Here is a 27,565-nt window from a genome sequence, read left to right on the forward strand (position 1 = left end):
AGATCTACATTTTATATCAGCTCCGCAGCGAGGCGAGCTGTTAGCCCGACTCCGAAAACATGTTGAGGTTATCCGCAATGGAGAACCCGACAGAGTTACTTGGCTCTCCCGGGTATAACATTTATTAAGTGAAATGGGAGAAGCGGACTCTGTTTTACAACGAAGCAGGCAGCTAAAGTAGAAGTGAGTATCATTAGCGTGTTATCTTAAACGCAACGTAACGCTACCTGGGAAGCTAACGTTAGCTAGCAGCTAAATGTCACTCAAACGCTGCAGTTAGCTGAAACGTTAGCTGCAGGATGATATATTCAAGACATGTTAAATCAACATTTTCTTCCTCTCTTCAACTGTACACTTAGAATTATTCATTTTATTTGTCTATTTACAGGGAGCTAGCTAACGGTGGAGAGAAAGAACAGAGTGTGCCTTCACTGAATAACAGACTTTGATCGGTTAGATTTAGTGATTGAGTTGCAGAATTTAGTGAAACGTTAATATCCTCAACTTTGAAGCTAGTCAGATAGTCTCTCATTTTATCAACTTCATTTCAGTTAACATTGATAGGTAAATTAACAATGACACATGGTAAACCTATTTCTAACTTCTGCATGGTTGTGTAATGAAGGTGAAGGTAACAGATAGACCCCAAACATACTCTTATTTTAGGACGTATTTGGCCAGTGGTGCTAGTAGTATTCGGGTCTTTTACTGCATTAAATGTACTAGCCACATCTTAAAAATGCTCCATTACAAGTAAGTCTTTCATTTAAAGCCTTAGTCAAGTGAAAGTATGTTATCAGCTAAGTATGTACATTCAAAAGCACAAATTGTGCAGTAAAATGTTTCCTGTCAGTGTTTTACTGTTATATCTGATGTTTTTGGATTGCTATTACTGCTGCTTGAATGTGTATGTTGCATTTTACTGCTGTGGATGTTTAAGGTTGTGCTCATTGTAACTCCTTTATTTCATGTTTGGTAGTTTTAACTACAGCAATGTATCATATTTTATAAGATCATTATGTTTGCAACAACACTGTCCTGAAAACCATCTAAAAAGTCAACCTTTTGCATATGCAAGCAATATTTTAATGTAATGGAGTAGAATAATACAGTTGCACAACATGGAAATACCCAAGTAAAGAACAAGTACACCTAAGTTCATACTTACTTACAGGTTTAGGTAGATTAACGTAGTTGCTTTTCTCCATTACATTTAGCCACATGTTTTTTTGGTTTGGAAACTTGTTTGGCAAAGCAGTTTATCAGCCAGAAAAACCCTGAGGGCCAAGTGGCTATAACTGTCACACTCGAGTGTAATTAAGTCCAGAAATAGGACAGGTCAGGGAGAACAAATGGCAACCACCACACAGGTAGGGAAACAGGAAAGTTTCAAATGTTACTTATACTGAAATCCTCCTGCAGTGTACAATTTCTTTAAGAATATTTAGCCAAAATATCTTGGCTGGAGGAATTTGTGGGCTTCGTGTATAATTTCCTGAAAAAACACTTAAAGACAGGATTTCCCTGAGGATATTAATTGATTTACCTTTATTAATTTGTTTCCATTTCAGTTTTTAATGTTACATTTTTATTCATCTGCCACTACACACTCCCTCAATTAGGAGAGTCAGGAGGTGAGGCTCTGGCTGTCAGTCTGGTGACATGCACGCTGCTGATAAGCTATCACAATGTTTCAATAACCCCATTATGACAACTACGCCTATCCAGCTCACATTAACAAAGGTCTGACTTTATTACACTGCAATAATCTTGCAATATTTCTTAAGGACAACCATTTAAATTACAGTTATTATTTTCTTTAACTTCTACTTAGGAAGTTACATAACACTTTTTAATCAAATATTTCTAAAGTAATTTTGAGCATCTCAGAAGCAGTTGTCACACACGATTAGCAGTCTGGCATAACAGGGAAGTAAGTGTTCGGTTCCTGTCTGTGCAGGAAAACAATCCCCTTTTTACATAACAAGGAGACATAGACACCTGCTGGCTGCAGGTGTTGGACAGGGGTCAGGAGACACCTCAGTGAAGTTTAGTTACAGAACATAGTGTTCTCATTGTGACGTTTTTTTTTAAATCTGACAGGTAGGCAGGATGGGGGAGCGGGCTGTCAGCGGCTCCGTGGCGGCGATCTCTCCGGTGCAGCAGATGCTGGCCTCTGGCACTGGAGCCCTCCTCACATCTATTTTTGGTGAGATCATGGAAAGAAAGACTTGAAAAAGCAACTTATGTCTGAATGCTTATAAGTAATTTCTTTTTTCCATTGCAGTTTTCCACAATGTTTTGTCGTGTGCACTTCATTCATGAAGGTTATAATCAGTTTTTGTTGAAACAAATTATTCAACTCCATGATCTTTTAGAGCATGTAGTTTGTGGTGTTGTTGGACCATACTGCATTACACAGAGAGGTTATTAGGGATGGGAATCTTCAAGAACCCACAATAAAATATAATCTTGATACTTAAGTCACACTATATTGAGATACTACACTATTTTAAGATAACACTTTTTTAAATGTTTACTATGTTTCCAAAGGAAAAGTTCTATTTTATCTTACAAGATAGTTTTCTAGCATCAATCATTTTTATTGCAGCACTGTCGTATTGTCAAGAAGACAGACTGACCAACGCTGTCATAATAATTAATATAACTAGATCAAAGACCCCCCCCAGAGGTTATTAGAGCTGCTCTTTATTTGGTTTGTTGTTCTTTTTTTTAATGCCGAATTAGTTATTTCCAAGAAATGTATAAGCACATCTCTGGTAAACACAAGATTTAAAGTAGTCCTTTTGCATTCTTTATTTAGTCTACTTTTATTTATATAACACTGGAGCTGTGTGTGTATTTAGAAATCTTCAGTTCGATACATCTTTTTAAAATCTGTTTTATCAGAAAGAAATTAAGACATAACACATGACGATACTTTATTTTTTATTTTTCAGCACCTTTCCTCACATCATGTGATGCACGGTGTGGTGAAGACATGTTTTTCCTGCATGCCTCTATAATGTTTGACGTTAGACGGCCAATCAGCATTATTAGATCTCAGAGAAAGCATGCTACAGCTGCATGCTTATTAGCTCTCTGCCGCTGATCAGATTTACTCTTTAGGTGGTTTATTTTAGTATTGAATCAAGTCATTTTTCAGTAGTTCATGGTATCCAACCAGTTTGTTTGGTATCATAAAAAAATCTGCCTTAAATGCAAGACAATTAAACAGTACAACAAACCTCAAATGATCATACGGATAAATCAACACCTTTGTTAAACCGATTCAACAAAAAAAACATTTATAAAGGAAGATTTACTGCAGGACTGATGTATCAGACTGAATTGGTTTCAGCTTCTAATTCCTAAAGCTGTAAATTGAGTGCATGCATGCATGTTGTAATAAGTGAATCTGTGAATTTGTTTCAGTCACACCGCTGGACGTTGTGAAGATCAGGCTGCAGGCTCAGCAAACACCCTTCCACCAAGGTAGGATAAAAAGCCTGTCTTCTTCTGTGGTTTTCAATCAATACATGAGGAAACACTGGCTTTGCTCTTAACAGCTGCTTGTTGTTTCCATGTGTATGTTGATGCTTTTCTAACCCCACGACACCTGCTCTTTGTGTCTTTATCTGTCCTGCTTTTTGCTTTGTTTCGTAGCTTTAGCCAGTGAGTCGACTCCATGGGGTGGCGTTATCCGCCCATCCAAGTGTAAGTATCTGAGCCGCCGTCACTGCGTGCTAAAACTCGGCCGTGGTTTAAAAACACGGCTGTCCAGTACAACCTTCTGTGTGAGCACATGCTCAAATAACTAACATGTCTTGCCAAAGAAACTAGTTTTATTAAGCTCTTTTGCAAATAGATTCACATGTGTTTTATCAGCTTAGATATGCATGTTTTTGTTTCACTTCTCGTCCTTCAGTCTTATTTGTTTATGTGGCTGCAATTTTGTACCTGGCTTTAACAGTTTCATAGCTTCAAGAAACACAAAAATACACTGGAAATGTTCCCAAGCTAAACGTCATGACTTATGATTCAACCTCTCTCTGGAGGATTTTTCTGTACTTGTGATCCTCTTCCTGTGAATATATTTTTTTGTTTCCAACAATATTTCCACACAGTAGAAACTGTAGTAGGAGCAGGTTGTGAAGTGTCTTTGAATTTTTGGTCAATAGTGGTATCTGAAAGCAGCTCTAGATAAACACACAAAGTAAGCAGTGACAAGAACAGCCTTCATCCTATCTCCTGAGTGACTCAGAGGTCAATGCCATCACATGTATTATTAATTACCTTTTCCTCATGTCAAGGACTAAATACTGTAACTCTGTTTGGAAAACATGAAAAACTCAACAGATTAAATTGTACTAATACTCAGAAGTAGTTTAACTAGAATGGTATTTTCCAGTGGTTTGTGTTTTTGACACTTTATCTAATGATTTCTGAATCAAACAGTGTTTTTAACTCTGGTTTTTGTGTCTCTCAGGGAAATGTTTCCTTTATTGTAACGGGCTGATGGATCACATCTATGTGTGTCAGAATGGAACCAGCTGCACCAGCTGGTACAAAACACCAACACACTTTAGTGGGACGCTAGTGAGTACAAGTTCATCAGCAGCAACGTCAGTCTGTGTTGCACACAAAATTAATTAGAACTGGTCTAAGTTTGTTTGTCTGTTTCACAGGATGCTTTTGTGAAAATCTCCCGACATGAAGGACTCAGGTCTCTGTGGAGTGGACTACCCCCAACACTGTGAGTGACGAACTGTTTAAAATACACAGAATAACGATGTAAGAACTAAAAATCATATTCTATGGGTCTTAAATTCATAAACACTAGACTATTGGCCACACTCTTCTAAGTGGCCAATAGCTCTTTTATTCTGAAATTCAGTGTTTTATGTTAATTTAATTTTTTTATATGCAATTACTCATCATGGACATATCTGTGTAAGTGAAAATTGTATTTACTTTATTAATTTAACTCATTTTTTAAAATTTAATTTATTGTATGTGTGTTTTTGTCTTGTTTTTTTAATTAAAAAAAATCAATATTCAATGCAATATTCAATGCATACCATATATCCCATGTGAGATAAAATAAAACTCAAAATATCAAGATCTATTGTTAAATTAACATCTCTTTTTAAAATATAAAAAACAGGAAATTTGTTTTTTGCAGCAGCACAAGGACAGAAATAGTAAAGCTAAATAGAGACAGTAAAATAAAAAGTAATAGATTAAACTTAAAATAACATCAGAAATATACACATTTCAAGAGCATATTCAGAAACAAATTACAACCAAAGGGGACCATATGTCAGCAATTCTATGTTAACAGTGCACACCAGACTAATATGTATAATACAATTAAAATATTGCATATACTGCACAATGCTTAGTTTTGTGTGTGTGTGTGTGTGTGTGTGTGTGTGTGTGTGTGTGTGTGTGTGTCTGTGTGTTTGTGTGTGTGTGTGTGTGTGTGTGTGTGTAGGGTTATGGCAGTACCTGCCACTGTCATCTACTTCACCTGCTACGACCAGCTGCGGGACTTCCTGAGATACGGTCTGGGCTTCCAGGGCAGCCACGTCCCTCTTGTTGCTGGTGGTCTGGCCAGATGTAAGTCCATCTCACACACACACACATAAATATCCTAACTGTAATGTGTGTTATGTATTTCTGACTCCCAACATGTGTGTGTGTGTGTTGCAGTGGGGGCTGTGACGGTGATCAGCCCTCTGGAGCTGGTCCGGACTAAGATGCAGTCCCGCCGGCTGTCCTACAGCGAGCTGCGGGTGTGTATCCGCTCCGCTGTGGCTCAGGACGGGCTGCTGTCTCTGTGGAGGGGCTGGGGACCCACCGTCCTCAGAGACGTCCCCTTCTCCGGTGAGAGCAGTACCACAAAGCCACACGATACTGTAATAATACTGGGAAGACAAATTTTACATTTTAGAGGGGTTGTTACAGAGAAAGAAACTTTTTTTGTTCAAAGTGGATTTTATTTATTCAGCCCAACATCAAAATCACAAATTTACCTCAAACGACTTAACAATCTGTACGACAGCCACTATCATTAGACTCTTGAATGGAAGAATGTCTGTTAAAGGGAAGAAACAACAGTTCTGGATATTAAGAGTGTAAGATGCCTGTAACGTGAAACAAAGGAACACATCAGTAAATTAAACTCTCTGTCTGTGTGTCTTTGCAGCGCTGTACTGGTTTAACTATGAACTGGTGAAGGCCCAGCTGTGTGAACAGTCCCAAGTGACTCAGGCCAACTTCTCCATCAGCTTCACTGCAGGAGCCGTCTCTGGAGCTGTGAGTACTCACCTTCACTGTGAAGACACTGTTGGAAAAAGATTATATTTAATGTGGGAAGAGTTTACCTAATCCTGTACTATACTCACAACCACAGTGTTGTACCTTATTTAAATCAAATAATTAGTTATTTTCTATCAAATATGTTCATTTTATTTTACTGGTGATTCAACAACCACCACTTGAAGAGTATTTTTTCTTTAAAAATAGCCCAAAATACACTTTATTGTAAAAAGAAACTGTAAAAACAGGCATTATCATCAGAGTTTGAACTTTCCAACAGTCCTTGAAAGGATCATCGGTTAAGAAAGTTTCTGGTAGAAAAAGTAACAAAAAACAAAGCTTAAAATTGTGATATTTCTTCCAAAATCGTTTTATTCTCTCATTTATTAAGTAAATGTAAGTAAAGTTACTAAAGTAAATGTTAGAACCTGATAATTGTCAGTCATTTATCCTGATAATATGAAAGAGTTGTTGTAATTCAATTTATTTTCAGCTTGAACTCATAGTGAGAACGAATATAATATAATAAAATGTAGCCTTAAAAAATTTGGTGAACATAAACTGTACTATATAAATAAATCACAGAACTCAGATATCTGAAATAACAGAGTTTCAGGTGTGAGCAGTGGATGCACCGTCAGGGAAATGTTAGAGACTCAGGCGAGTCTGACCAACATTCACACACTGTAATGTTTCTGGTGCCATAATGAATCAGCTGCCCATCTGATAGGAACGGTTATCCTTTATAGACAGATATTACCTAACAGGTGGAAGTTTAATGATTGGCTGCTCCCGCCTGTTGTCCAATATGTGACATGATGTTTCTGTCTGTCACTGTGTCCAGATTGCGGCGATTCTGACGCTGCCTTTTGATGTTGTGAAGACACGGAGACAGATCCAGCTGGGCGAGATGGATACTCTGGGAGGTCTGAACTTATGTCTACATAATGTTATTATGTTACATATATTTATTTATGTGTGTACAGCATTTTCTAAACAAATACTTTTTTTCCTTTTCCTTCTAGTTTCCTTAAAGAGAACCACGTCCACATGGCACATAATGAAGGAAATATGGGCAGAGATGGGCTACAGAGGCCTTTTTGCAGGTAATCTATTAGTCTGGTGCAGGTGGAAAGTACATTTTTAGGTCAAGTACTTTTTGAGGTACTTGTGATTGAGTATTTAATTTTTTTGCCACTTCATAATTCAGCTCCAGCACATACAACTTTAGTTACTTTGCAGATTTAGATTGTTAATATAAAATATAAATCAATTAAATGGTTGATTGAGCTACTCAGCAGCATATAAAGTAGTTAAAACAATAAAGTGATGAACACTTAATGCATCAATGATTATAATCCACTAGTATAGTAGATACATTCTGCAAAGTTTTGAATGCCGAACATTTACTCGTATTTCTACACTTAAGCATTGCTCCTTTTACTTAAGTAAATTTTCATGCTAAATTACTTATTTCCAGGCAACTTATGACCACAAGATAAGGATAAACAAAATATTTAAAGGATACTTTTACATGATTCTTTGTGGAGAAACTTCACTGATGTGTCTTTCTACAGCCCTAATTCTTCCACTTCTGTGTGCTGTCATATGTTAAGTAAAACTGGAATGCTTTAATTGCTCAGAAGTGACTTTGTATTTTTTTTTGCATTTTCACCAGGTTTCATGCCCAGAGTGATCAAAGTGGCCCCGGCCTGTGCTGTCATGATCAGCAGCTATGAGTTTGGAAAGACCTTCTTCCAAAAGATGAACCTTGATCGAGAGCGACTGGGATGCTGAAGGCTGTCTGGTTCGCAGCAGCACATGCAGACAGTTTTATCAGGACAAACAGAAGCTCAAGGAACAGGCGGGTCTGGATCTGTGTGAACAAAAAGAAGAAGAGGATTCAGGGATTTCAGGGATGTATCTCCCTTCAGACCTGCTCTCTTGAAATGTAAACAGACTGTGAAAGACTTGAGACACACCTACAGCTTGAAGCCTGAGACAGAGAGCTGCTCTCTGACCACAGACTTGGTGTGATTATTTCAGTAAAATTTAGACTATGTTAAAATAAAATAATGTGATTGATGCTTAAGCAAAAGGACAAATTCCATAGATCACACCTCTGCACATGTACAAATGATGATGAATCTGTGCAGGACACTGGTGTGCGCTTTATTGCTTGATGGGGAAACCCTCTTAAGGGCTGAAACTGCATCTGAAGCATGAGTCAAAGGAAAAAGTTCTCATTCCTATATTTTGCATTTTTGAGACCAACTGCATGGTGTTTATTGACTCATTACAAAACTGGTCCACCCTGCATCAGCTTTACTGCATCCCCCTGCATTCCTGTAGCAGTAAAGCATGACCGCTGTGACATCGGAGTAGATTGCTGACAAATCTGTTTTGTGTTTTGGGTAAATTTAAATAATCTGTAGCACTTTTATCAGATATATAACTTCTAGTTTGTTTATTGAATGAATTCCTCTTTTCTGTTCTCATCATTGGAGGAAAGCTACAGTATACAAAACACAAAGCCTGGTGGCAGAATTAAAGCCTTCTTGGAGGATTTTTTCCATGTGAATTACGCATTTTGTGAAGAATTCATGAACAATTGAGCACAATATTCTGTGAAGAAAATCACTTTGTATGTGATAAAGAAAACACAAGAGGCTTCCAAACTTCCCCCTGGTGGCATTTTGATGATATATTAATTTGAATTTCTTGCCGACAACAAACATAACATCAAAACTTCTTACACACTGGATCATAATACAAAATATTTCTGCCTTAACCTGAAAGGTGTCAATGTGCATCCTATGTTGTTTTTTTTTAATGAATGAAATGGTAATAAATAAAACCGCTTGATTTTCATGCTATGTGTGATTTATTTTCTAAGGAGTTTATAAATAACCAGTTATGTCAATAAGCATAATATGCTCATTAGTTATGATTGAGAAACGGTTTTTAATGTAGGAAAGAACAATAATATAAAAAACTTGCAAACAAAGTATTTTATACACATGTACAAATTCAAAGATTAAAGTTCTGTTTTTTTTCCGTCTTTGTGGACAATAAAGTTATATTCTAAATGTATTAGAAATTACATTTTAGAATAGGATAGTATATAATAGAATTTGTCTTTGTCTCATCAAACACAAAACAAAACAATAAGTAAAATCAGTATTCTGTCACAAATACAACAGAGGTATATGAAAAAAAAAATTAAAATAATTAAAAACTGTTTAAACAAATATGTTTTAACAAGAAGTCAACAAGTTAGATAAAGGAGATGTAATTCATCAATTAGTGCAGAAATTAAAAGTGTGTTAAAATAATATTTACTTGTTGTAGACAGGTATTATAAACTGAATGTAAACAGAAATGTAGTTAGTGCACTTGAATAAGAACAGAAATTATTTATTTTTAAATTGATTTGCATATGCTACTGTGTAAATCAATACAAACGTTTTGATATTTATCATGTCTGGTCATGTATGTAATGTAGTCGAATAATTTATAACGTCAAACAGCGACATCTAGTGGCTGCTTACTATATACCAAATGGTATCCACGCAGAATCTCGCGATATTTGCTTCTGTATATATTTCGCTGCTCGCCCTTCCCTAGGTCTCTTTCAATCGGATTGGAGACAAAATGGTGAGTCTGCTCTCAGTACAGGAATCTGTGTGACATCTGAAGAATCCGTTATATTTCAGCCATTTCAGATACCCAGGTTACATTTGTAGTTAGTTTTGATAAATGTCTTTGATAAATTTTGTAATATTATAGTCAGATGTTTAAGTTTTCGGGATCCCTGCAGAAGCACAGTAAGAACTCAGGATCCAAAATGGCAGCATGGCATAGGCCGCTACTTGTATTTTTAAGTAAATACCTCGGTAAAACATGTATTGACGATTATTAACTTATATATTGATGTATTTTTTGGCTATTGAGAAATATTTAGCAACCATAACGTCTTATTTTTAGACTCGTCAGTTTTGAAAACGTCTGATAAGCTAGCCATGCTAACAGCGTGGTGAACTCGGTTTTCTTCAGATTGCCATTTACTGGCAATCTTCAATGTTAAACTGTACAAGTAGCATGCACAAACTACAACCTACAAAGCAATGCTGTATTCGGCTACGTTAACTACACTTTTAGCACTTGAGCATCGTGGTTAGCACAGAGAATGGACCCGCTAACATGTTTGTTTTTTCGCAACAGTCTCACCGAAAATTTTCGGCTCCGCGCCACGGATCCCTGGGCTTCTTGCCCCGCAAGAGGAGTCGTCGTCATCGTGGTAAGGCCAAGAGCTTCCCCAAGGATGACCCCAGCAAGCCCGTGCATTTGACTGCCTTCCTGGGCTACAAGGCCGGCATGACCCACATCGTCCGCGAGGTCGACAGACCTGGCTCAAGTGAGTTGAATGGGATTCATATATTGCATAGAATTGGTCATTTAGTTATTGAGATGCTTAGAAGTTGGCTATATTGGCCATTTAAAATATGGGGTTCTGCCTATGATGAGACACTCGACGGGCGGACAGAATGGGTTTACACCCCTTGCTGAATGTCGAGAACTGAGCGCAGTCTATACCATGAACTCATCGAGAAATTATTTAAAAGTTTAGCTCTTAATGCATGCAATGCTGACTGTTTACTGTTCTGTTCCAGAGGTGAACAAGAAGGAAGTGGTAGAGGCTGTGACCATTGTGGAGACACCTCCCATGATTGTGGTTGGAGTTGTGGGCTACGTCAACACCCCCCGCGGCCTGCGTTCCTTCAAGACCATCTTCGCTGAGCACGTCAGTGACGAGTGCAAGCGTCGGTTTTACAAGAACTGGTAAGATGCTACATATAATGTACCTGCAATAGGCATTTGAAGCACGTTAGTTGCCCAGTGGAAATGTAAGAGCTGTGTTTTCACTGAGTGAGTCTAACATTACGGTGGCCCCTGTGGCAGCTCCGCTCAGGTGCCATGTGCCCTGATGAGCTCCGGGCTCCTCTGGCCAGTGGAAAGTGCTTCTTAGAAACTGTGCCATGAGCCAAAATCCTCAAAAGCTGATGCAGCACCCCATCCACATGGAGGGGAGTGCGAGCAGCTATGCACTGTGTTCTTCCGCTGACTCTTCGGGGTTATGAAGGACCTGTGCCAACCCTATGTGTCCTCTCTCCTGCAACGCTGCGTGCTCTCAGGTACAAGTCCAAGAAGAAGGCTTTCACCAAATACTGCAAGAAATGGCAGGATGATGAGGGCAAGAAGCAGCTGGAGAAGGACTTTGCTTCCATGAAGAAGTACTGCCAGGTCGTCCGCATCATTGCCCACACACAGGTTAGTACGCGTTGAGATTGCCATGAGGTGATAAGTTTCCTGCTTTTCTGTCGGTGATGAGACCACGGATCTTGCGTCAGGCATGGCGCCCGACACCTATGAGGATACCTTCCATGCTGCCTTCCTTCTGAGACTGCAAAGCCAAACTTTCCACTGTATATGAATTGTTGTAGATGTTTCCTCTGTTCTGACCTGGATAATATCTGTGCAGATGCGTCTGCTGCCCCTGAGGCAGAAGAAGGCTCATCTGATGGAGGTGCAGCTGAACGGAGGCAACATCTCTGACAAGGTGGACTGGGCTCGTGAGAAGCTGGAGCAGTCCGTGCCCGTCAACACAGTTTTCACTCAGGATGAGATGATCGACGTCATCGGTATCACCAAGGGTCACGGATACAAGGGTAAGAGCAGCTGCACTTAAGTTTTAAACTTCACCAGCAGCTTTTCTGCAAAGCCACATGTATATTTTGGTTAAATCAATATTCAGGTTTGACTCTAACAAACACCTCTGCTCCTCCCAGGTGTCACCAGCCGTTGGCACACAAAGAAGCTTCCTCGCAAGACCCATCGTGGTCTGCGTAAGGTAGCCTGTATCGGTGCCTGGCATCCTGCCCGTGTGGCCTTCTCCGTGGCCCGTGCCGGTCAGAAGGGTTACCATCACCGTACAGAGATCAACAAGAAGATCTACAAGATCGGCCAGGGCTACCACACCAAGGATGGAAAGCTGGTGAAGAACAACGCCTCCACAGAGTACGATCTGTCCAACAAGAGCATCAACCCCCTGGTAAGTGACAGCCAAGCAACCTGTACTTTGCTTGGCCTTCTAACCTGTAAACCAAATATTTAACTCTACTTTTCTTTTTCTTTTAAGGGTGGATTCGTCCACTACGGTGATGTGACCAATGACTTTGTCATGGTGAAGGGCTGTGTTGTGGGGACCAAGAAGAGGGTGCTGACTCTGCGCAAGGTGAGGACAAATTGTAGTCTTTCGTGGTAATGTCGTCTGTATTATGTATAGGTGTAATGTTACAGTTGACTAAAATTGTGTGCCTCCTGGGCTACAAGGCCAGCTTGACTTGGATAGTCCTCATGGTCGACAGACCTGGCTCAAGTGAATCGACTGCAATGCATGTAGGCCTGTTGTGTATATTGCATGCAATTGGTGATTTTGTTAAGAGTTGATTTTGTTGTAGTTGGCTATATTGGGCGTTTAATAGTTCATGTTCTGCCTATGATGAGACACTCGACGGGCGGACAGAATGGGTTTACACCCCTTGCTGAATGTCGAGAACTGAGCACAGTCTATACCATGGACTAAACACCTAAAAATTGTGTTGCATGTCTAAAATGGATTTCCTTTCTTCAGTCTTTGCTCGTGCAGTCCAGCCGTCGTGCCTTGGAGAAGATCGACCTCAAGTTCATCGACACAACCTCCAAGTTCGGTCACGGCCGCTTCCAGACCGTGGAGGAGAAGAAGGCGTTCATGGTAAGACTTTACTGAGAGGCAATTTGTATTCTGGGTTAGGGAGAAGACTTAATTAGATGAACACAAAATTCACTAAAATAAGTGATAAGTCCCTGCACTTGCTGCTAATGCCCCCCTCTAACTTTATACAAGAAATGCAAAGTGCTTAACATTTAGGATATCTTCATATAAATACACAGAACATATAATGGGAGGTGAAAGCCAAATGAATAAATGGTACCTCTGGACTGTAAAATGAATATTTTTAATGTACATTGGATGTGGAAATGCCACACATTAAGAAAATGTTTCAAATGTTTGCATACCATGTCCGTGTTTCAGTGCACTGTTCGTAACCTGGTTCACTTTTCAGTATGAACTTTGGGTTCCATTCCAGTGCAAAAGTGAACTCCAGTGAGGCAGGGGAGCAGTGCCTTTTTGTGCTCGCTCCCTGTTCACTCTCTGGAAACACTTGACTGCTCTCAGCTGACATATGTGCAGCTGAATAAAGAGTATTGCATCAAACTGATTTATCCTGTTTTCTCTTCTCTCAGGGACCACTCAAGAAGGACCGTATCACCAAGGAAGAGACTGCCTAAAGTCCTCAACAAATGTCTCTGCTTTAATTTTCACCATCATTACTGTTCTGCAGAGTTATTTAATAAAAACAAAAACCCTAACAGTGTGTCATGTCTATTTTTCTTTTATACAAGGATTGAAGATGTGTATGCTTAACTTGACTCAAAGGTGTCAGAGCAGAGATGAAAGGAAATGTGGTCAGCTGGTCATGTGTTAGCTCAAATGTAATTGTTGGGAAGAAACCAGGATGTTAAAATATCAGAATAATTAAATTTGCTCAATATAAGAGGTTACAACACAGTAAAATATTTTATCCAGTGGTGAAGTACTAATACATGAGGTTACTGCAGATGCTGGAATTTCTTAAACTCTTAAATTTTAATATTGTCACTGCAACTTCAGGTTGGATTTAGGTTTCCAAATCTGCTACCAATTTGTAAGTAGATTGTTAACATTCTGTAAAATGCTGGCACAATGTTTAACCATAACCGTTGGTTGGTGTACTGAGTCCAATTTGGCTCAGCAGTAATGTCCTAAAAAGTACTTGAGTTTGACTTTAGAAACACTTACGGTTTAAAAATCCTGTACTGAACATGTTAATGAAATAAAGTATAAGGAAAAACAAAAGTAATGCAAACATTGGCCCACCTAACTATAAACTTAAACCACTATTGACAAGGTGATCATTTTATGTAGGTCTGCAAAAAACTTCCACAGCCAAAATGCCATAAGTTGTTTGTTAAATATTGGGCATCTTGCAACAAAGATGACATGGTAAACTACTTAAAAAAATTTTTTTTCTGTTTGACCAATAATTTCAGCTCTTATAAATAGTTATGGTGTTGAATTTAATCTATAATCCGATTGTTTTAGATGTCAAATTTTAATTTGAAGTAAATAAAGCTGTTAGTACAATATTTAAATGGCCTGTGGAGTAGTACAATTTGTCCCTTTGGGCTGTGGAGTAGGAGTACACCATTGTATCAAGTAGAAATACCAACAGTGCAGGTACTTTAAATGTATACTTGGTTACTGCTCACTGAGCTTGTTAAATGTGCTCAGCCTTCTGTGTTGCAGCTGAAAAGGTTGACATCAGCTGCGATGAGAGCAGCCACCTATGCAGAACTGATGGACAGCAAGACACTGGGTTTAGCTAACATTGCATGTTTTAACTGGCTATATGTGTCCTTGAGCTGTAAGGCTTGTATTCGGCTGACATCAGAGTTCTCGCAGTCACAGTACGGTAATTAAGCCCCAACATCATCCATTCTGACTCATCACTGCCAAAACTAAAACCTCCACTTCAGCAGGTAATGAGGAAGACCCTGAGAGGGCTCCACAGGCCATTTAGATGTCCTGCAAAATGCCTCTGTGAGAAGTCTCTGCTTAATATTCAGCACTCTTTGCAGAAATGTGGATTTCCTGTAAGGATTTTCAAGGTCCCACCTACTTTCCATTAACCTGCAGTTGAGGGATTTGAAGGACAATTGTTCTCAGTTGAGTAACATATCTAGACATTTTCTCCACCAAAGCAGAAAATATCCTCTAAAGGACACTTGTGATAAACTGGAGCCCTGAAAAGAAGCTGTGCATGTAGGAGCAGCAGGAGGACGGAGCAGGGTGAAGCCCCGTGTCACTGTGGCCAGAGGACAGTCATGGAGATGGCCCCGCTGTTACATAACAACCTCCAGAGGCTGTGACCTCTGCCCCTGCTGCAGCACAAGCAGAGCTGCAGTTCAAAGCTCCCACACAGCTCCGCTTTACATAACGCCCCCTCTGCTAAATGTGACCATTAACACTCCACAATTAAGCCATTAATTGTTCCCTCTGCCCCGTTCAGGTGAGCTTCGGTGGCCCAGCAGGTGCTCTCTTTATGACCCCGTGCATCTGCTCAAACAGCATCTCTGTGCACTTTTCAGAAAGGCCTGTCCGCACCATTCCCCCCTATTAGTTCAGTCCTCCATCATCTCAAAATGAGCTCTCCTCAGAGCCAGCGAGGCGGGGAAGGGTCACATTTTAAAGTTAAAGTGTGTCAAGACTCACATTTAAAGTGCTGATTCTTAGCAATAACAAAGTTTGCATTATTTATAATTATGTTGTTTATTCAGTGAATACTGACCAATCTACTTCAAATATCCTTATTTAATATATTTTTAGTACGGTTTCCTTATCTGGTGTGATTGTGATTTGTGATTTTGGGCTATATAAATCAAATTGAATTTACTAATAAATAAAAAAAATTAAATAAATGAATGAATGAGTTTTATTTTTTACAAGATATAACCTGTATTTTTACAGGTTGGAGGAGCTGGAGATTATTCTTTATGTATGTATTGTTTATTTTACGTGGATTTAATATAAGGGCTTATGTTAAATTTATTGTTTTTTTTCTTTCATTCATTAGTGGTTAGGCATTGTTTTGTTTGTTTTTTGTAAAATGGCTAGCCTTGATTACCAAGGGCCATTGAATGCCTCTGAATAGACTTTCAGCCAATCAGAGCAGCGAAAAGTGTGACGTCGAAAAGTGTGACGTAGCGCTGAGTGACAGAACAATCATGGCGGCCGGTTGATGAACTTTCTCGAAATACAGGTAAACAGTCACTAAAATGTTTTCTGAAAACATTTGAGCTAAGAAATATGCAAAGTAGTAACAGAAAGTTAATTAATGTTTGATCAGCGATGCTTAGTTTGATAGTTTTATGTAAGTTTGGTGAGTTGTGCTGGAAGTCCTATCAAACCTGCTGATTGGTCCGTAGGAGGTCTTAACGGCTGGAAATCAGTCTGAACGGGTGAGTGATCAGACTGATGAGTTTTGGTTATTGTGTGTCTCTGTTTCGTAATTTTTTGTCAACTTGTGGTTATTTTGTGTCTATGTAGTTCTTTTTGTGAAATTGTGTGCTTGTTTTTCAACTATCTGTGGTCATTTTGTGGTTGTTTTCCTTGACTTTATAAGAAATCGATCTTTGGTTGTTCTGCGTCTCTTTATGGTTATTTTGTGTAATTTGCAAATGTTTTGCAACGCTTTGTGGTTGTTTTGTGTCAAATTATGACAATGTTGCATGAATGTAAACTTGTGAAACTTGCTTGTCATTTGCTTAGGTTTTTGGTAATTTTTGTTGTCATATTTTGGTTGTTTTGCCTGACTTTGTTGTTATTTAGTGTCAACGTATGTTTGTCTTTTCATCTCTTGTTGAGAAATGCATTGAGGAAACCTTTAAAATTAAATTATCTGACTCCAACACAAAGTCCTCACTTATTTCTCTGCACCGATTGTTTGATGGGGAAAGGATGAGCAGGAGACGTCAGAGTTCTAAGTTTTACTTCTTTTTATTACAATACGTCAAGAAATGTGCAGTTTACAGAGTCTCTGGGTTCAATCTACACGTCCCTGACATCACATTAGGCTGGTCAGTTCATGGAGGTTGGACCAAGCTACTTTCCCTTGAACCCTTTTTTATATCCTAACAGAGGTTTAATAAAAAATGTAGGTTGAACTCTCCAAAAGTCGCCTCCTCGATCCCCTGATTTGTATGTTTATTGCATATGTGGACACTTCATGTCACCAAGCAGAGAAGACAGTTATCTTTTCTGCTCAGCACACCATGTCCGTGACCTGACCTGGAACAAACTTTAAAAACAAAAAACTCCTGCCTTGATAGGACTTGCAGAGATATGATTGGAGACACGGATTTTGCAACAAAACAATAAAATATATATTTTTGTGATTATAGAATCTTAATTTTTTTTAGTTTAATCATAGTTTGAAAACAATATTAGCACATGGTCATTGTATCAAAGCATCTTGCATGCACAGAGAGGGCACATTTTGCATAATTTGTGGTTTCTTTGAGTCTGTTTTCATTATGTGTTACTTTGTGGTCATTATTTGGCTGTTTGTGGTCTTTTTGTGCCAGATTGTGGTTGTTTGTATCACTTTGTACTCATTTTGTCTCTTTGATGTGATTTGATGTGTGGTTGTTTTCTTCAACTGTGCAGTAATTTTCCATTAATATGTAGTTGTTGTGTGTCTCTTTGTGGTTATTTTGCATCATCTGTGGATATTTTTAGTTTTTTTTGTCACATTCCTTTGATTTACTTTCCCAAATACATGTAACGTCATACAGAGGTTCAGTTTAGTGGCCCTTGGACCAGCACCCAGTATGGCAGTTCAGTGATCCATCCATGATACTCATAAGCCAACTACCTGTCACCCTCTGACTCTGTTATAGGGGACAGTGCCATCCCTCTGGCCACACCTCTGATTAGTTCAGTCTTTTATCATGTCAAATTTGCTGTCCTCAGAGTCAGGGACGGATGAAGCCAGTTTTGTCCGCCTCTCTACTTTATATGAATGCATTTATGTGTGTTAGTCTGTGCGTGTGCGCTGTCCTGCAGTGGAACCTCCAGTCCAGTCCTGTGGTAGCAGCTGTTGCTAGTGGGACAGCAGCCAGATAACCAGGGTGCATGCTGGGACAGCAGAGGAGGGCCAAGCATTTGATTTATGTGAGTGTGTGAGAGTGTGTGCAGTTGCTTGTACTTGTAAGTAGGTGTGTGCATCTGTGTGTCGGTGTGTGTCCTGGCATGGCTGTCAGCTGGCTGGCACGGAGTCAGGGTGGACCGTCCTGCAGAGTGAGGGAAGTGGCTGGGTGGTGCTGCAGCGCGGCGTCTGACAGGAGGACAGCCTGTCGGAGGGGACGACCGCACACTTAGCACTATTATTACACCTGACGGAGGACACAGGCTCGGCTAACTGCCGCTGGTCCGATGGTGACTATCTGACTGATTTACTACTGTAGGACCTGTTATTCTGAGTAGACTGAGTGGCATATAGCACTGGTTAAACAAGTACTCAGATAATTTACTTAAAGTACTCCAATTACATGTACTAACTTTTGTTGTTGCATATTAACTCATTCGCATTTAAGCTTATATAGAAATACCTGAGATTTGGGGTGCTTTAAGTAACTTATTAGGGGAAAAAATGGCAGTTAAAGAGCGCAGACCTCTGCTAAGGCCATACCCTATCTCACAGTGTTAACAAAACGCCCTGTCATTCTAATCCACTTCAAAATGTAATGGGTTCTACCTCGGCCCATACTTCACTCTTCCATCAAGTTTCATGAAAATGGGTCCAGTAGTTTCTTTGAAATCCTGCTCACAAACACGGAAACCAAACCTTAAAATATCAAAAACATTTGCTGGTTTCAGTTCCCAAAATATGAGGATTTGCTGCTTTTATTTGTGTTAATTGAGTGTCTTTGGGTTTGGTGCTGTTGGTCGGACAAAATAAGCCATTTTGAGACGACACACTGTGCTTTGGGAGATAATGATACGGCATTTAATTTGAAATGACATCAGTATTGTTGAAAAAACAACAACTAAATAATTAACCCATTAAGCAAAAATATCACCTGCAGAATCAATAATATTATATTTCTTATATTTACACTTTATTTATCTTACATCCCAGAGTACTGTGAGCCAATGCATCGGAATTTCCCACTATGTGCATATTTCTATGTATAACTGAATGACAATAAAGTCTGTCAAAGTCTAAGTTAACAATGATTATGTCCCCCTCTGGTGCCCCTCGCACATTCTGTGTCATTTAACTTTTCTTTTAATAATATTGTAATTCCACTATATTGATCGATCCGTCCTGGATGAAGGATCCGTCCTATGTTGCTCTCCCTGAGGTTTTTTTTTTCATTTTTGTTGTTTTTAATCTTTATCTGATATGATTGTTATTTTGGTCTCTAGAAACCATTGGTCACAATTTGGGGTGTTAGTGGAAGTGTTTTCTTTTTACAAGGTGGAGTTAACTTCACCACAGGTTGCTGCAGGGCGGGGGAGCTGGAGATGATTATCCATCATATGTTCTATGATACATGGATGAATGGCTTTAACACAACATCTTTTATTGAACACAATTTTTCTTGTCTACATTCCCATCCAGCGGATTTAAAAACATTTAATTCATACACCTCATGCTGTTTCTAAGCAGGAGTGTAGTCTTGATCAGTCATGATGTAAACGGGTGCAAATCACTAACAAAGGAACATTTTTTTGTTCAAACGATTTGTGTGTTGTGTATGGCTTCTTTTGAATGCAAATAATTTCCTTCCCTATCATATGTAATGCTGACTCAAGCTTTAGTTGGTCACACAAAAGCCAGTAGTCCTCTGTGTCTGAATAAAGGACAGTGAGTCTGAGGGCCTGAGCGTTCCTCTCGGGCCTGCCAGACTGCAGCTCCTGCACCCCTGCACTGTGGCATCAGTATTCCAGGCCCGTTCATGGACACAGCGTTCCCTGAGCTGACGGAGGCAGCCTAGCACCCCTCCGGTCTCCATCACACCACCAGAGGGCAGAGCACGGCGCTCCATTCTCTTCACGCATCCCAGAGCACTTTGTGTGCTTCTGTTCCTCCTCTTTATCGCTCTCTCTCTCTTTTTAAACTGCCCTCCATTCAGAGCTGGATTTAAAAGCTCCAGATGATTTGTAAAATAGCAGAGACATAACTCAGACTCTTTGGTCCATATATTTTTTATTCAGGAAACGGTGAATCTTCATCCTGGTTGTATCAGCAGAGGGGGTGATATGAATGTGTCATGTCAGACTATGTTTGCTCCAATGATCTTTTTTTTTCTTTTTCAGTTGGTTGACCGTGCTTATAGCTCTCTGTTGCCATTCAACTCTGCATGACCCAAAAATAACCCGGGGTGAGCGCAGTCAGCAACTGTTCTCTGGTCAGCACAAACAATAGGCTTCACACACACACAGAGACACACACACACACACACACACACACACACACACACACAGGCTTGCACATGCAGATTCAGTATTTGCACGCACAGGAAAGAGATAAACATTCCTGAGACAAAAATCCACACAAACATTTCAGGTTACATTTTGTTGCCGGAGCTTTAATTCACAGAGAGCGACTGTCGAACGCCACAGCTTCTCCTCAGTGACTTAAAGTTGGCGGAGGCTTCGGGTGACGCGCCCACACAGCTCCCATGGGTGCTTGCTCTCTGTCCCAGAACGTTGTCCAGTAAAGTCAGAGAAAGGTCACTCGTCGGTTTGATCTGAGGTTATGTAAACTTGCAGCATGCCAGAAACTCAAAGCCAGGCTCGGGCAGAGAGGTTGCTCTTAATATTCACAGCCAGGAGGAGAAAGTGCATTCCTCAGGCCTCACCTCCTCACCCTGATACCTCACCTACAGTGACCCCACCCCAACAACAACATCGACCACCAGGCTGTTCCCTCGACCTTTTGATCACACAGCACTGCAGAGACACTTTGATCCCCACAGCGGGAATGAGGGAAAGAGAGAGGGAGGTCCTGGTGATGAAGGCTAAATCCTGCATCTTTTTGCACCCCACACTGCAGCTCTCGGAGCCCCCAAGCACTTGAAGATCAAATTTAAGAACTTCTCAATGACTTTCAGTGTCCTGTTTGCACATATTTAAAGGCAAGCTAAGGATTTTGTTGCTTACTGATTGTAAACGCAACATTTAAACCCAAACAGAATTTTGTTTTGGAACAAGCTCTGTCCACTTGGCGTTTTGACGCTATTTTTGCCCATTTTTAGTACTTTGTTTTGCTATTTTGATAGCTTTTTGCTTTTTTGTCTCCTGGTAAAACCTCCTGAACGATAAACAGTGAAGGAATCCAAACTGAGAAAAGCTGTCTGTTCTTATTGTTTTCATTGAGAGACCCCTGGCAGCAGAAAATGATATATTCTGCATTTAAGGGACTATTTATCCATTAAAAAGAAAGATCAAGACCCTATTTTATAATTGAAAACGTCAAAGATTATCAAGGCCCAGAAGTGAAGGAAGGACAAACGCAAAAATCCACTCAAACAAAAACACACACCAGAAGGCCAGAGGAGAGGTTTCCCCCTGTCCTCTCTCTTTCCACTTGTTCTGTTTCCGATAAATGACACTTTGTGCCCTCCAGCAAACGCAGCACGGAAATCTGGCCTCTGAGCATCATGGGGCCCCGCTCCGTCTCAACGTGGAGCTGTCATTAGTTTAGAGAGCTCCGGCACTATAATATCATTAGCATTAGAGCTGGAGCTGGAGCCCTGACCCTCCCTGACTTCACTGTGCAGTGTCCAACTCTGTTAGCCTGCCAAAGAAACAAACAACAACAACAACAAAAAAAACAAAATGGATTTGACTCTTCAAGGGCATGTCTCACTTCCTCTGGACTCCAGCTCCCCTCTGTGAGGAGCCAGAGGAAGAGGAGGAGGAGGAGGAGAGAAACTCCTGCACAGTGAATCAACCTGTCAGGAGCTGGAGGGAACATAACACAGATTAATGCCACTCGCTCTTTATAGTCCAGTGATTGTTCCGTATATATTGATATATTTGTGTTATTTTTCACAATTTCACCAGCTGTCCCTTTAAACTAGTAGGCCTTAAACTGGTGTCCCATGCAGGAAAAAGAATAGTTTTATAGTCAAACTTCAATCTGACTGTATAACCTGCAACTCAATATAATATAGAGACAGTTTAGAAGCACGACAGCTCACTGGCCAGATACTGTATCTGTGTCATGGGTGTTTAGTTTCTGCTGAGTTTATGGGCGAGTCTTTTGCCCCAGAGTTACCAAAGTAAATATTGGACCCATTTTTAACAGGCCACATGTCTTCTGATCATTCATACACAAAAATTCTCTTTTTTCTGACTGACATATTAGGAGAAAATTAACTTAGTCTGAGATCTGTCTCAGTCTCAACAGCAGCTTGCAAGATCTGGCAACATCTGTACTGTTAGTATTACCAAAAATGTAACATGCATAGTATCACATCTAAAACGGAGGCTTGAGGGCCTGTATCTGACACCAGGAGGCAGTGACCAAGCTGTGATATCTGGTGAGCTGAGAATGCATTGTTTTGAAATAGAAAAATTGCATAAAACATTAGCCAGATCAAGATCATCCGCAGGAGGGCCAAAATAACACAACATTAAAGGTCCCTGTAGTGGCTTTAAAGATTAACAACTCCCCAAATAAGAAACAACTTGTCCTATCCCTCCCAATCTGTAATAGCATAGTGAATGTATTGTTTTACAGACCTAAACCTGCTGTCTCCAAGTTATGAGACAAAAGACGAAATGGGGAGGATATACCTGAGAGGAGGCGAGTTGGGACAGAAAAAAACAAATTATTCATTCCTAAAACATATTAAAAAATTGAGATTCAAACAGCTGCACCGAGGCCAGGTGCTGCTTTATGAGAAAGCCAGTATCTCCAAGCCTCGTCCCCAACACACACACATGCACACACTTTCTCTTTAATGTAATCCGGGGTTGTAAAATGATTTCTGCTTATGAATTCTGAATAAAGATGGCTATACATAAAAAAAAGCCCTATTCATTTAGACTGCTACGTTGACATATTTTTCCCCCTTTACATTTATGGAGAGCGGCTTGTGTCAGTGAACTCAGATAATGGCAAATTAGGATCTCAGTACTTTTTCTAATAGAAACTTTCTCTTATTTGATCTGCTGGCTTCTAAACTTGGGGAGGCACATACCGTCACGTACATGCTATCCAACAGAACTGTGAATCCCTTTATTTGACTTATTTAGTGTTTTTCTAGGAAGCACTCAACACATGCATAAAACAAACTCCTGCAGGATGAACCCCTTTTGTCTCTCAAATAGATTTGTCTTGTATATCTGCATTTTTGAGCACTTCAGCCTTGAGAGCAGTGCTTTTAGGGCGGCCGTGCAGAAAGGTGTTGGATGTCCTCTTTAGAATAAACCAACTGGTGTAACTGCAAACCTGTGTTTCTTTCTCAGGAATAGAGAGATGCTGAGACTGTCTGTGTCTTATATGCCGCTTTCTACGAGGCTTCTTGTTGTTACGCATATCCCCTTATTTTTGAGTCTCTTTATGGTATTTTTGGTCATCGTTTTGTGTCATGTAATTGATTTTAGTCTTGGTATTTTGTCCTTTGTGTCTCTTTGCAACTGTTTTGCATCTTTTTGTCAATCTGTTTGTCTCTCTGTAGATTTTTGTGTCTCTTTGTGGTTGTTTGATGTTTCTTTTTGTTTTTTGAGTCTCCTCCTGGTACGTGTCTCTTTGAAAGACATTTTGTTGTAGGTGAATCCATCCTCACTGACAGACGAGGTGGCGCCCAATCGGGTGATAAATAAGTGGGTTACAAAATACAAAAATAAAAATTGTAATGTCCTATACTTGTAAACTGGCATGAAGACTATTAATCCATTTACACACACTCACACTTTTGGATGTTTTGTCAGGCATTTCAGGGCCAGTACTGGCCCAGCGGTCGATTACAGCGTGTTATCACTCTTTTACAACAGCAGGCAGAGGCCGTGCTTTCAGCAGAGCACACAGGGTTTTATGTCTGACAACTCAGCTCTTATTTTTATGGCTGTATGAGGGCTGATGCCAACATATTTCAGAGTGAAGTTGCCAAAAAGCCAATATTTTTGTGTCGATATTGAGTGTCTGGAACAATTGGCCATTTTCAAGCCTGAAACTAAAAGCATTTCGTCATTCCATTTCTTTCTCAAATCCGTTCTCACTATTGTAGGACTATAAGAGTACACACACATTTATATTGCTATACTTGTGAGGACCCTCACTGACGAATGTTTTCCCTACTTCTAACCGTAAAGAGTTTCTTTCTGTCAACTTTCCTGTGTACGAAGTAGGGAGTCTGGGTCTGAAATTGATAATCCAACAAGCATGCCAACTTTATGCAGTAATTGGTCAAGTTTGATAAGGCAGTGTCTCTCATTCTTCACACAACTGCTTCTGTCACTTACAGCTGAGAGCAAACACCATGAATGCCTCTGAGGAGAGGCCGTCTGTTATAACTGTTCACATTTATACAGATATACACAAGATATACTTGCTTTATTGCATTATTCACATACTTGTCTGTGTTACTGGAGGTTTTAAGGCGCAGCAGAGAAGTCAGACCATACAGAAATACCAGATTTGCAAGACATAAATAACAAACATGGCAACACTCTTCATTAAAAAATAGTGTCTGTGGCCTGTCTTACCTGCTATATTTTTGATTCTGTTTTATGTTTGAGACCCTGAAATTTGGCCAAATATCAATCAAATGCTGTATTTTTACCAGAAACGTCCCTGTCAATCTATTAATTTATCGATATATCTATTGGAAAATTCTAAACCCTAAAAAATGTGCAATTGTGAGAACTTACTTCTCACAATTGCACACACACAACTACAACTTTACTTGTCCTTAACCCTACCTTTACTTTCTTTTTCTTCTCCTGGTCTTCTTCGGCAAATGGTGTTGGTTGTCTGAGGAGAAGTTTGTCATGTGATGTAAATATGAAACAAAACAAAAACAGATGAAGGAAAAAAAGCAAGCAAGAGGACATTGAGTTCAGAGTTCTGTTTTAGACTCTGAGATTGACTTTTTTCCCCTGTAAGACACTGGATTCACTCTTCTTCTTTTGGCCTCCTAAATCCTTCAAAATAAAACAATGTAAAACTAAAAAGTGCTCATTACTCTGCAGCTCACCATGAAGACGGACCTTGTTCGTTTTTTTTTCTTGTCCGTAAAGAGAAAAACAGCTGTGCAGATATGATGATGTGATGGATTGAAGAGAAAAAGGTGTTGTTAAGTAAAGTGTGTGAGAGACACGCAGTGAAACGTGGTGATTTGTTCCCCCTAGGGTTCGTATTTTATTCATCAGGACTTGATGCATCCAAGTATAGGATCATTCGGTTTTGGCACCTTTAAAGATTTCATTTTTCAATTTGAACAACACATTAAAAATCAAAAGAAACAAAGAAATGACTAAGGCTGTGTGAGTTTTCAGAAAATAAAATACATACATACATACATATATTTATATATTTATAAAGAAATCAAAACCAAACCATTTAAAAAAGCAGTTTAGTTCAATGTAGATTGTTTGGTTTGTCTCACAGAAGCAATAAGATAAAATTAACTAAATAAATAAAAAAAGAAAACATAAGAAAAATACACATGAAAACATTAATACTTTAGCGTCTTTGCTTTTTTTCCCCTTATAATTATTAACCTTTAAAACTTAAGTTTCTCAAGAGCAGATTTGCTGTAATTTTATAGCATGCATTTAATTTCTGAAATTGTGAGTCACTTAGCTTCTCTTGTACTATTTCATATTTAACTTGTTTTTTAATTTTTGTGTTTGTTTGGCGTCCTCTTCTTTTCCTTCCCCTCTGCTCCTTCCTTTTTTATTTTGTAGAAGTCGTGTTTGGAGTCTTTGTGAACTTTGACCCCTTTCGTTGGCTCTTTCTGTTAAAGGGGTTCAGCTCTCCCGTATACGACCCCCCCAAAAAAGAAAGCGAACAGGGACTGAGAAAAAGACGAGAAGGTTCTATTAAAAGAATAGATATTATTCTACTGTCTGCCGCTGTGTACTGCTGCTACCTAAAGCACCTTCTCTTGTTCTCAACCTTCAAAGAGTCTTTTCTCCTCTTTCCAACAGCACTTGGTTTAGTTAACTTGTTTTTTTTCTTTTTTGCTTCGGTCTGTAACTCTTGATTATTAACGTAATAATTTATTTATAAAAGTAATACATATATATATATATAGTACCTTTGTTAGAGATTACAGATTGGGCTAATTCTTACTGAATCCCAAACTGTAACAATTCACAGTTTTAATGCAAAAAATGAACAAATGAGTCAATAAATAAAAGAGGTGTTTATCTGAGCGGCCGGCTTGCTGAAGGGGGAGCTTGACCTGTCGCTCCAACCGAACTCATGGGGCAAAACTGTCAAACCAAAGGGCTATGAAATCATGAAATCTTTGTCTCATAAATGCCCTCCCTCCCTCCCTCCCTCCCTTTCAGTGCCCCAAACCTCATAAACAAACCCTGCACAGAAGAATGACAGCTCTCATTCTCTTGGGACACGCTGACCGATTCGCACTGTTCTGCCATTCAATCCAGGGACACAGAAGACTTGTTGAAACGCTCTCAACAATGGTAATGGAAAAGTCATGCAGCTGAACAAAAAGAACAAATGTCTATAAACATGGAAATCCATCTCCTCCTGGGGCGTACTGCACCCACAGGGTGTCTCCTGGTCTCCGCCAGGCCGCCCTGGCCTGTGTCGACTCCCTCATACCGGCGTGGTGCGGCGGTTCGCTGTGTTGGTCTGGCTCGAGTCTTTCAGGTCCTTCTGGATGCAGTTGTGGACTTGCAGGAAGTTGTGGTCCCTCTCCGAGTTGTAGGTGGCGGTGGGCGTGCCGGAGGACTTGAGCGTGTCCCGGGGCAGCGTGTACATGGAAATCTCCGTAGATGGCAGCGCGCTGAAGCCCTTGAGGCCCACTGGCGAGGTGTCGCGGGAGTGTGACGGGTCCGTGGAGCGGGAAGAGGAGCGCGAGCGACGTCTGTAGCGGTAGCGGTAGCTGGGGATCCGTGTTATGGCCGAGCCTTGGAGGTAGTCGGCTGCGCGCGCCCCTATCCGGAGCTGTCGATGGCGGTCGATGAACATGTGCACGGCCAAGACGCCCACCATCTCAGCCATGATGAAGGAGAGGGCGCCGAAGTAGAAGGACCAGCCATAAGAGTAGCTGTTCTTCTTCGAGTCGCTTTTTGAAGGGTCCCCCGCGTTGGCTGATATGTACACGATGATCCCGATGATGTTGCTCAGGCCTGAAGGGGCGGGAGGGGAGGGTTATGGGTAATGGGTTCATGGGTAAAGGGACAAATAAAAGAAGACAAAGTATCAGTCAGGATGAGCTCGTAGTTATTTTTAGTGTATGCTGAAATAAATACGCAGCATCATACAGAACATGTCCTGATTCATGTCCTGTACACATTGTTCTAATCCTCCATCCAACATGACGG

At 40.0% G+C, this 27,565-nt stretch overlaps 3 protein-coding genes and 2 non-coding genes across 5 annotated transcripts in view; 4 read left to right on the forward strand and 1 right to left on the reverse strand.

Annotated features, from left to right (window-relative positions):
• Positions 1 to 31: 31 nt before the first annotated feature.
• Positions 32 to 9,195, forward strand: slc25a39 (solute carrier family 25 member 39). The gene is made up of 12 exons (XM_059348798.1): positions 32 to 183; positions 2,104 to 2,209; positions 3,436 to 3,495; positions 3,667 to 3,717; positions 4,490 to 4,599; positions 4,689 to 4,756; positions 5,498 to 5,622; positions 5,716 to 5,889; positions 6,212 to 6,321; positions 7,169 to 7,250; positions 7,350 to 7,430; positions 8,003 to 9,195. The coding sequence occupies exons 2-12, from the start codon at positions 2,113 to 2,115 to the stop codon at positions 8,119 to 8,121; spliced, it is 1,077 nt and encodes a 358-aa protein (XP_059204781.1). The 5' UTR covers positions 32 to 183; positions 2,104 to 2,112; the 3' UTR covers positions 8,122 to 9,195.
• A 648-nt stretch (positions 9,196 to 9,843) lies between these two features.
• Positions 9,844 to 13,797, forward strand: rpl3 (ribosomal protein L3). The gene is made up of 9 exons (XM_059348810.1): positions 9,844 to 9,981; positions 10,549 to 10,741; positions 10,998 to 11,166; positions 11,520 to 11,655; positions 11,867 to 12,053; positions 12,174 to 12,436; positions 12,524 to 12,619; positions 13,019 to 13,138; positions 13,672 to 13,797. Exons 1-9 carry the CDS (start codon positions 9,979 to 9,981, stop codon positions 13,714 to 13,716), a joined length of 1,212 nt encoding a protein of 403 aa, XP_059204793.1. The 5' UTR covers positions 9,844 to 9,978; the 3' UTR covers positions 13,717 to 13,797.
• LOC131984202 (small nucleolar RNA U83B) lies at positions 11,701 to 11,793 on the forward strand. Its single transcript, XR_009395547.1, has one exon. It is a non-coding gene; the product is annotated as a small nucleolar RNA U83B (small nucleolar RNA).
• On the forward strand, positions 13,459 to 13,591 carry LOC131984199 (small nucleolar RNA SNORA54). Its single transcript, XR_009395544.1, has one exon. It is a non-coding gene; the product is annotated as a small nucleolar RNA SNORA54 (small nucleolar RNA).
• Positions 13,798 to 25,382: 11,585 nt separating the features above from the next.
• The window catches only part of cacng2a (calcium channel, voltage-dependent, gamma subunit 2a), a 72,591-nt gene continuing 70,408 nt past the window's right edge, over positions 25,383 to 27,565 (reverse strand). Inside the window, exon 4 of the mRNA XM_059347946.1 lies at positions 25,383 to 27,370. Within this exon, the coding sequence (XP_059203929.1) occupies positions 26,835 to 27,370 (536 nt within the window). The 3' untranslated portion in view covers positions 25,383 to 26,834. The remainder of the gene's footprint in view (positions 27,371 to 27,565) is intronic.

The sequence above is a fragment of the Centropristis striata genome, chromosome 13 (genome assembly GCF_030273125.1).
Source record: "Centropristis striata isolate RG_2023a ecotype Rhode Island chromosome 13, C.striata_1.0, whole genome shotgun sequence".
Lineage (NCBI taxonomy): Eukaryota > Metazoa > Chordata > Actinopteri > Perciformes > Serranidae > Centropristis > Centropristis striata.

What these genes read in the sequence shown, in the direction of transcription:
- slc25a39 (XM_059348798.1), top strand. Translation starts at nt 2,113, where the DNA reads ATGGGGGAGCGGGCTGTCAGCGGCTCCGTGGCGGCGATCTCTCCGGTG. An exon ending in AGTGGACTACCCCCAACACT is followed by an intron (nt 4,757 to 5,497) that starts GTGAGTGACGAA and finishes GTGTGTGTGTAG; the next exon opens with GGTTATGGCAGTACCTGCCA. An exon ending in CGAGATGGATACTCTGGGAG is followed by an intron (nt 7,251 to 7,349) that starts GTCTGAACTTAT and finishes TTTTCCTTCTAG; the next exon opens with TTTCCTTAAAGAGAACCACG.
- rpl3 (XM_059348810.1), top strand. An exon ending in GGTCGACAGACCTGGCTCAA is followed by an intron (nt 10,742 to 10,997) that starts GTGAGTTGAATG and finishes GTTCTGTTCCAG; the next exon opens with AGGTGAACAAGAAGGAAGTG. An exon ending in GGGTGCTGACTCTGCGCAAG is followed by an intron (nt 12,620 to 13,018) that starts GTGAGGACAAAT and finishes TCCTTTCTTCAG; the next exon opens with TCTTTGCTCGTGCAGTCCAG.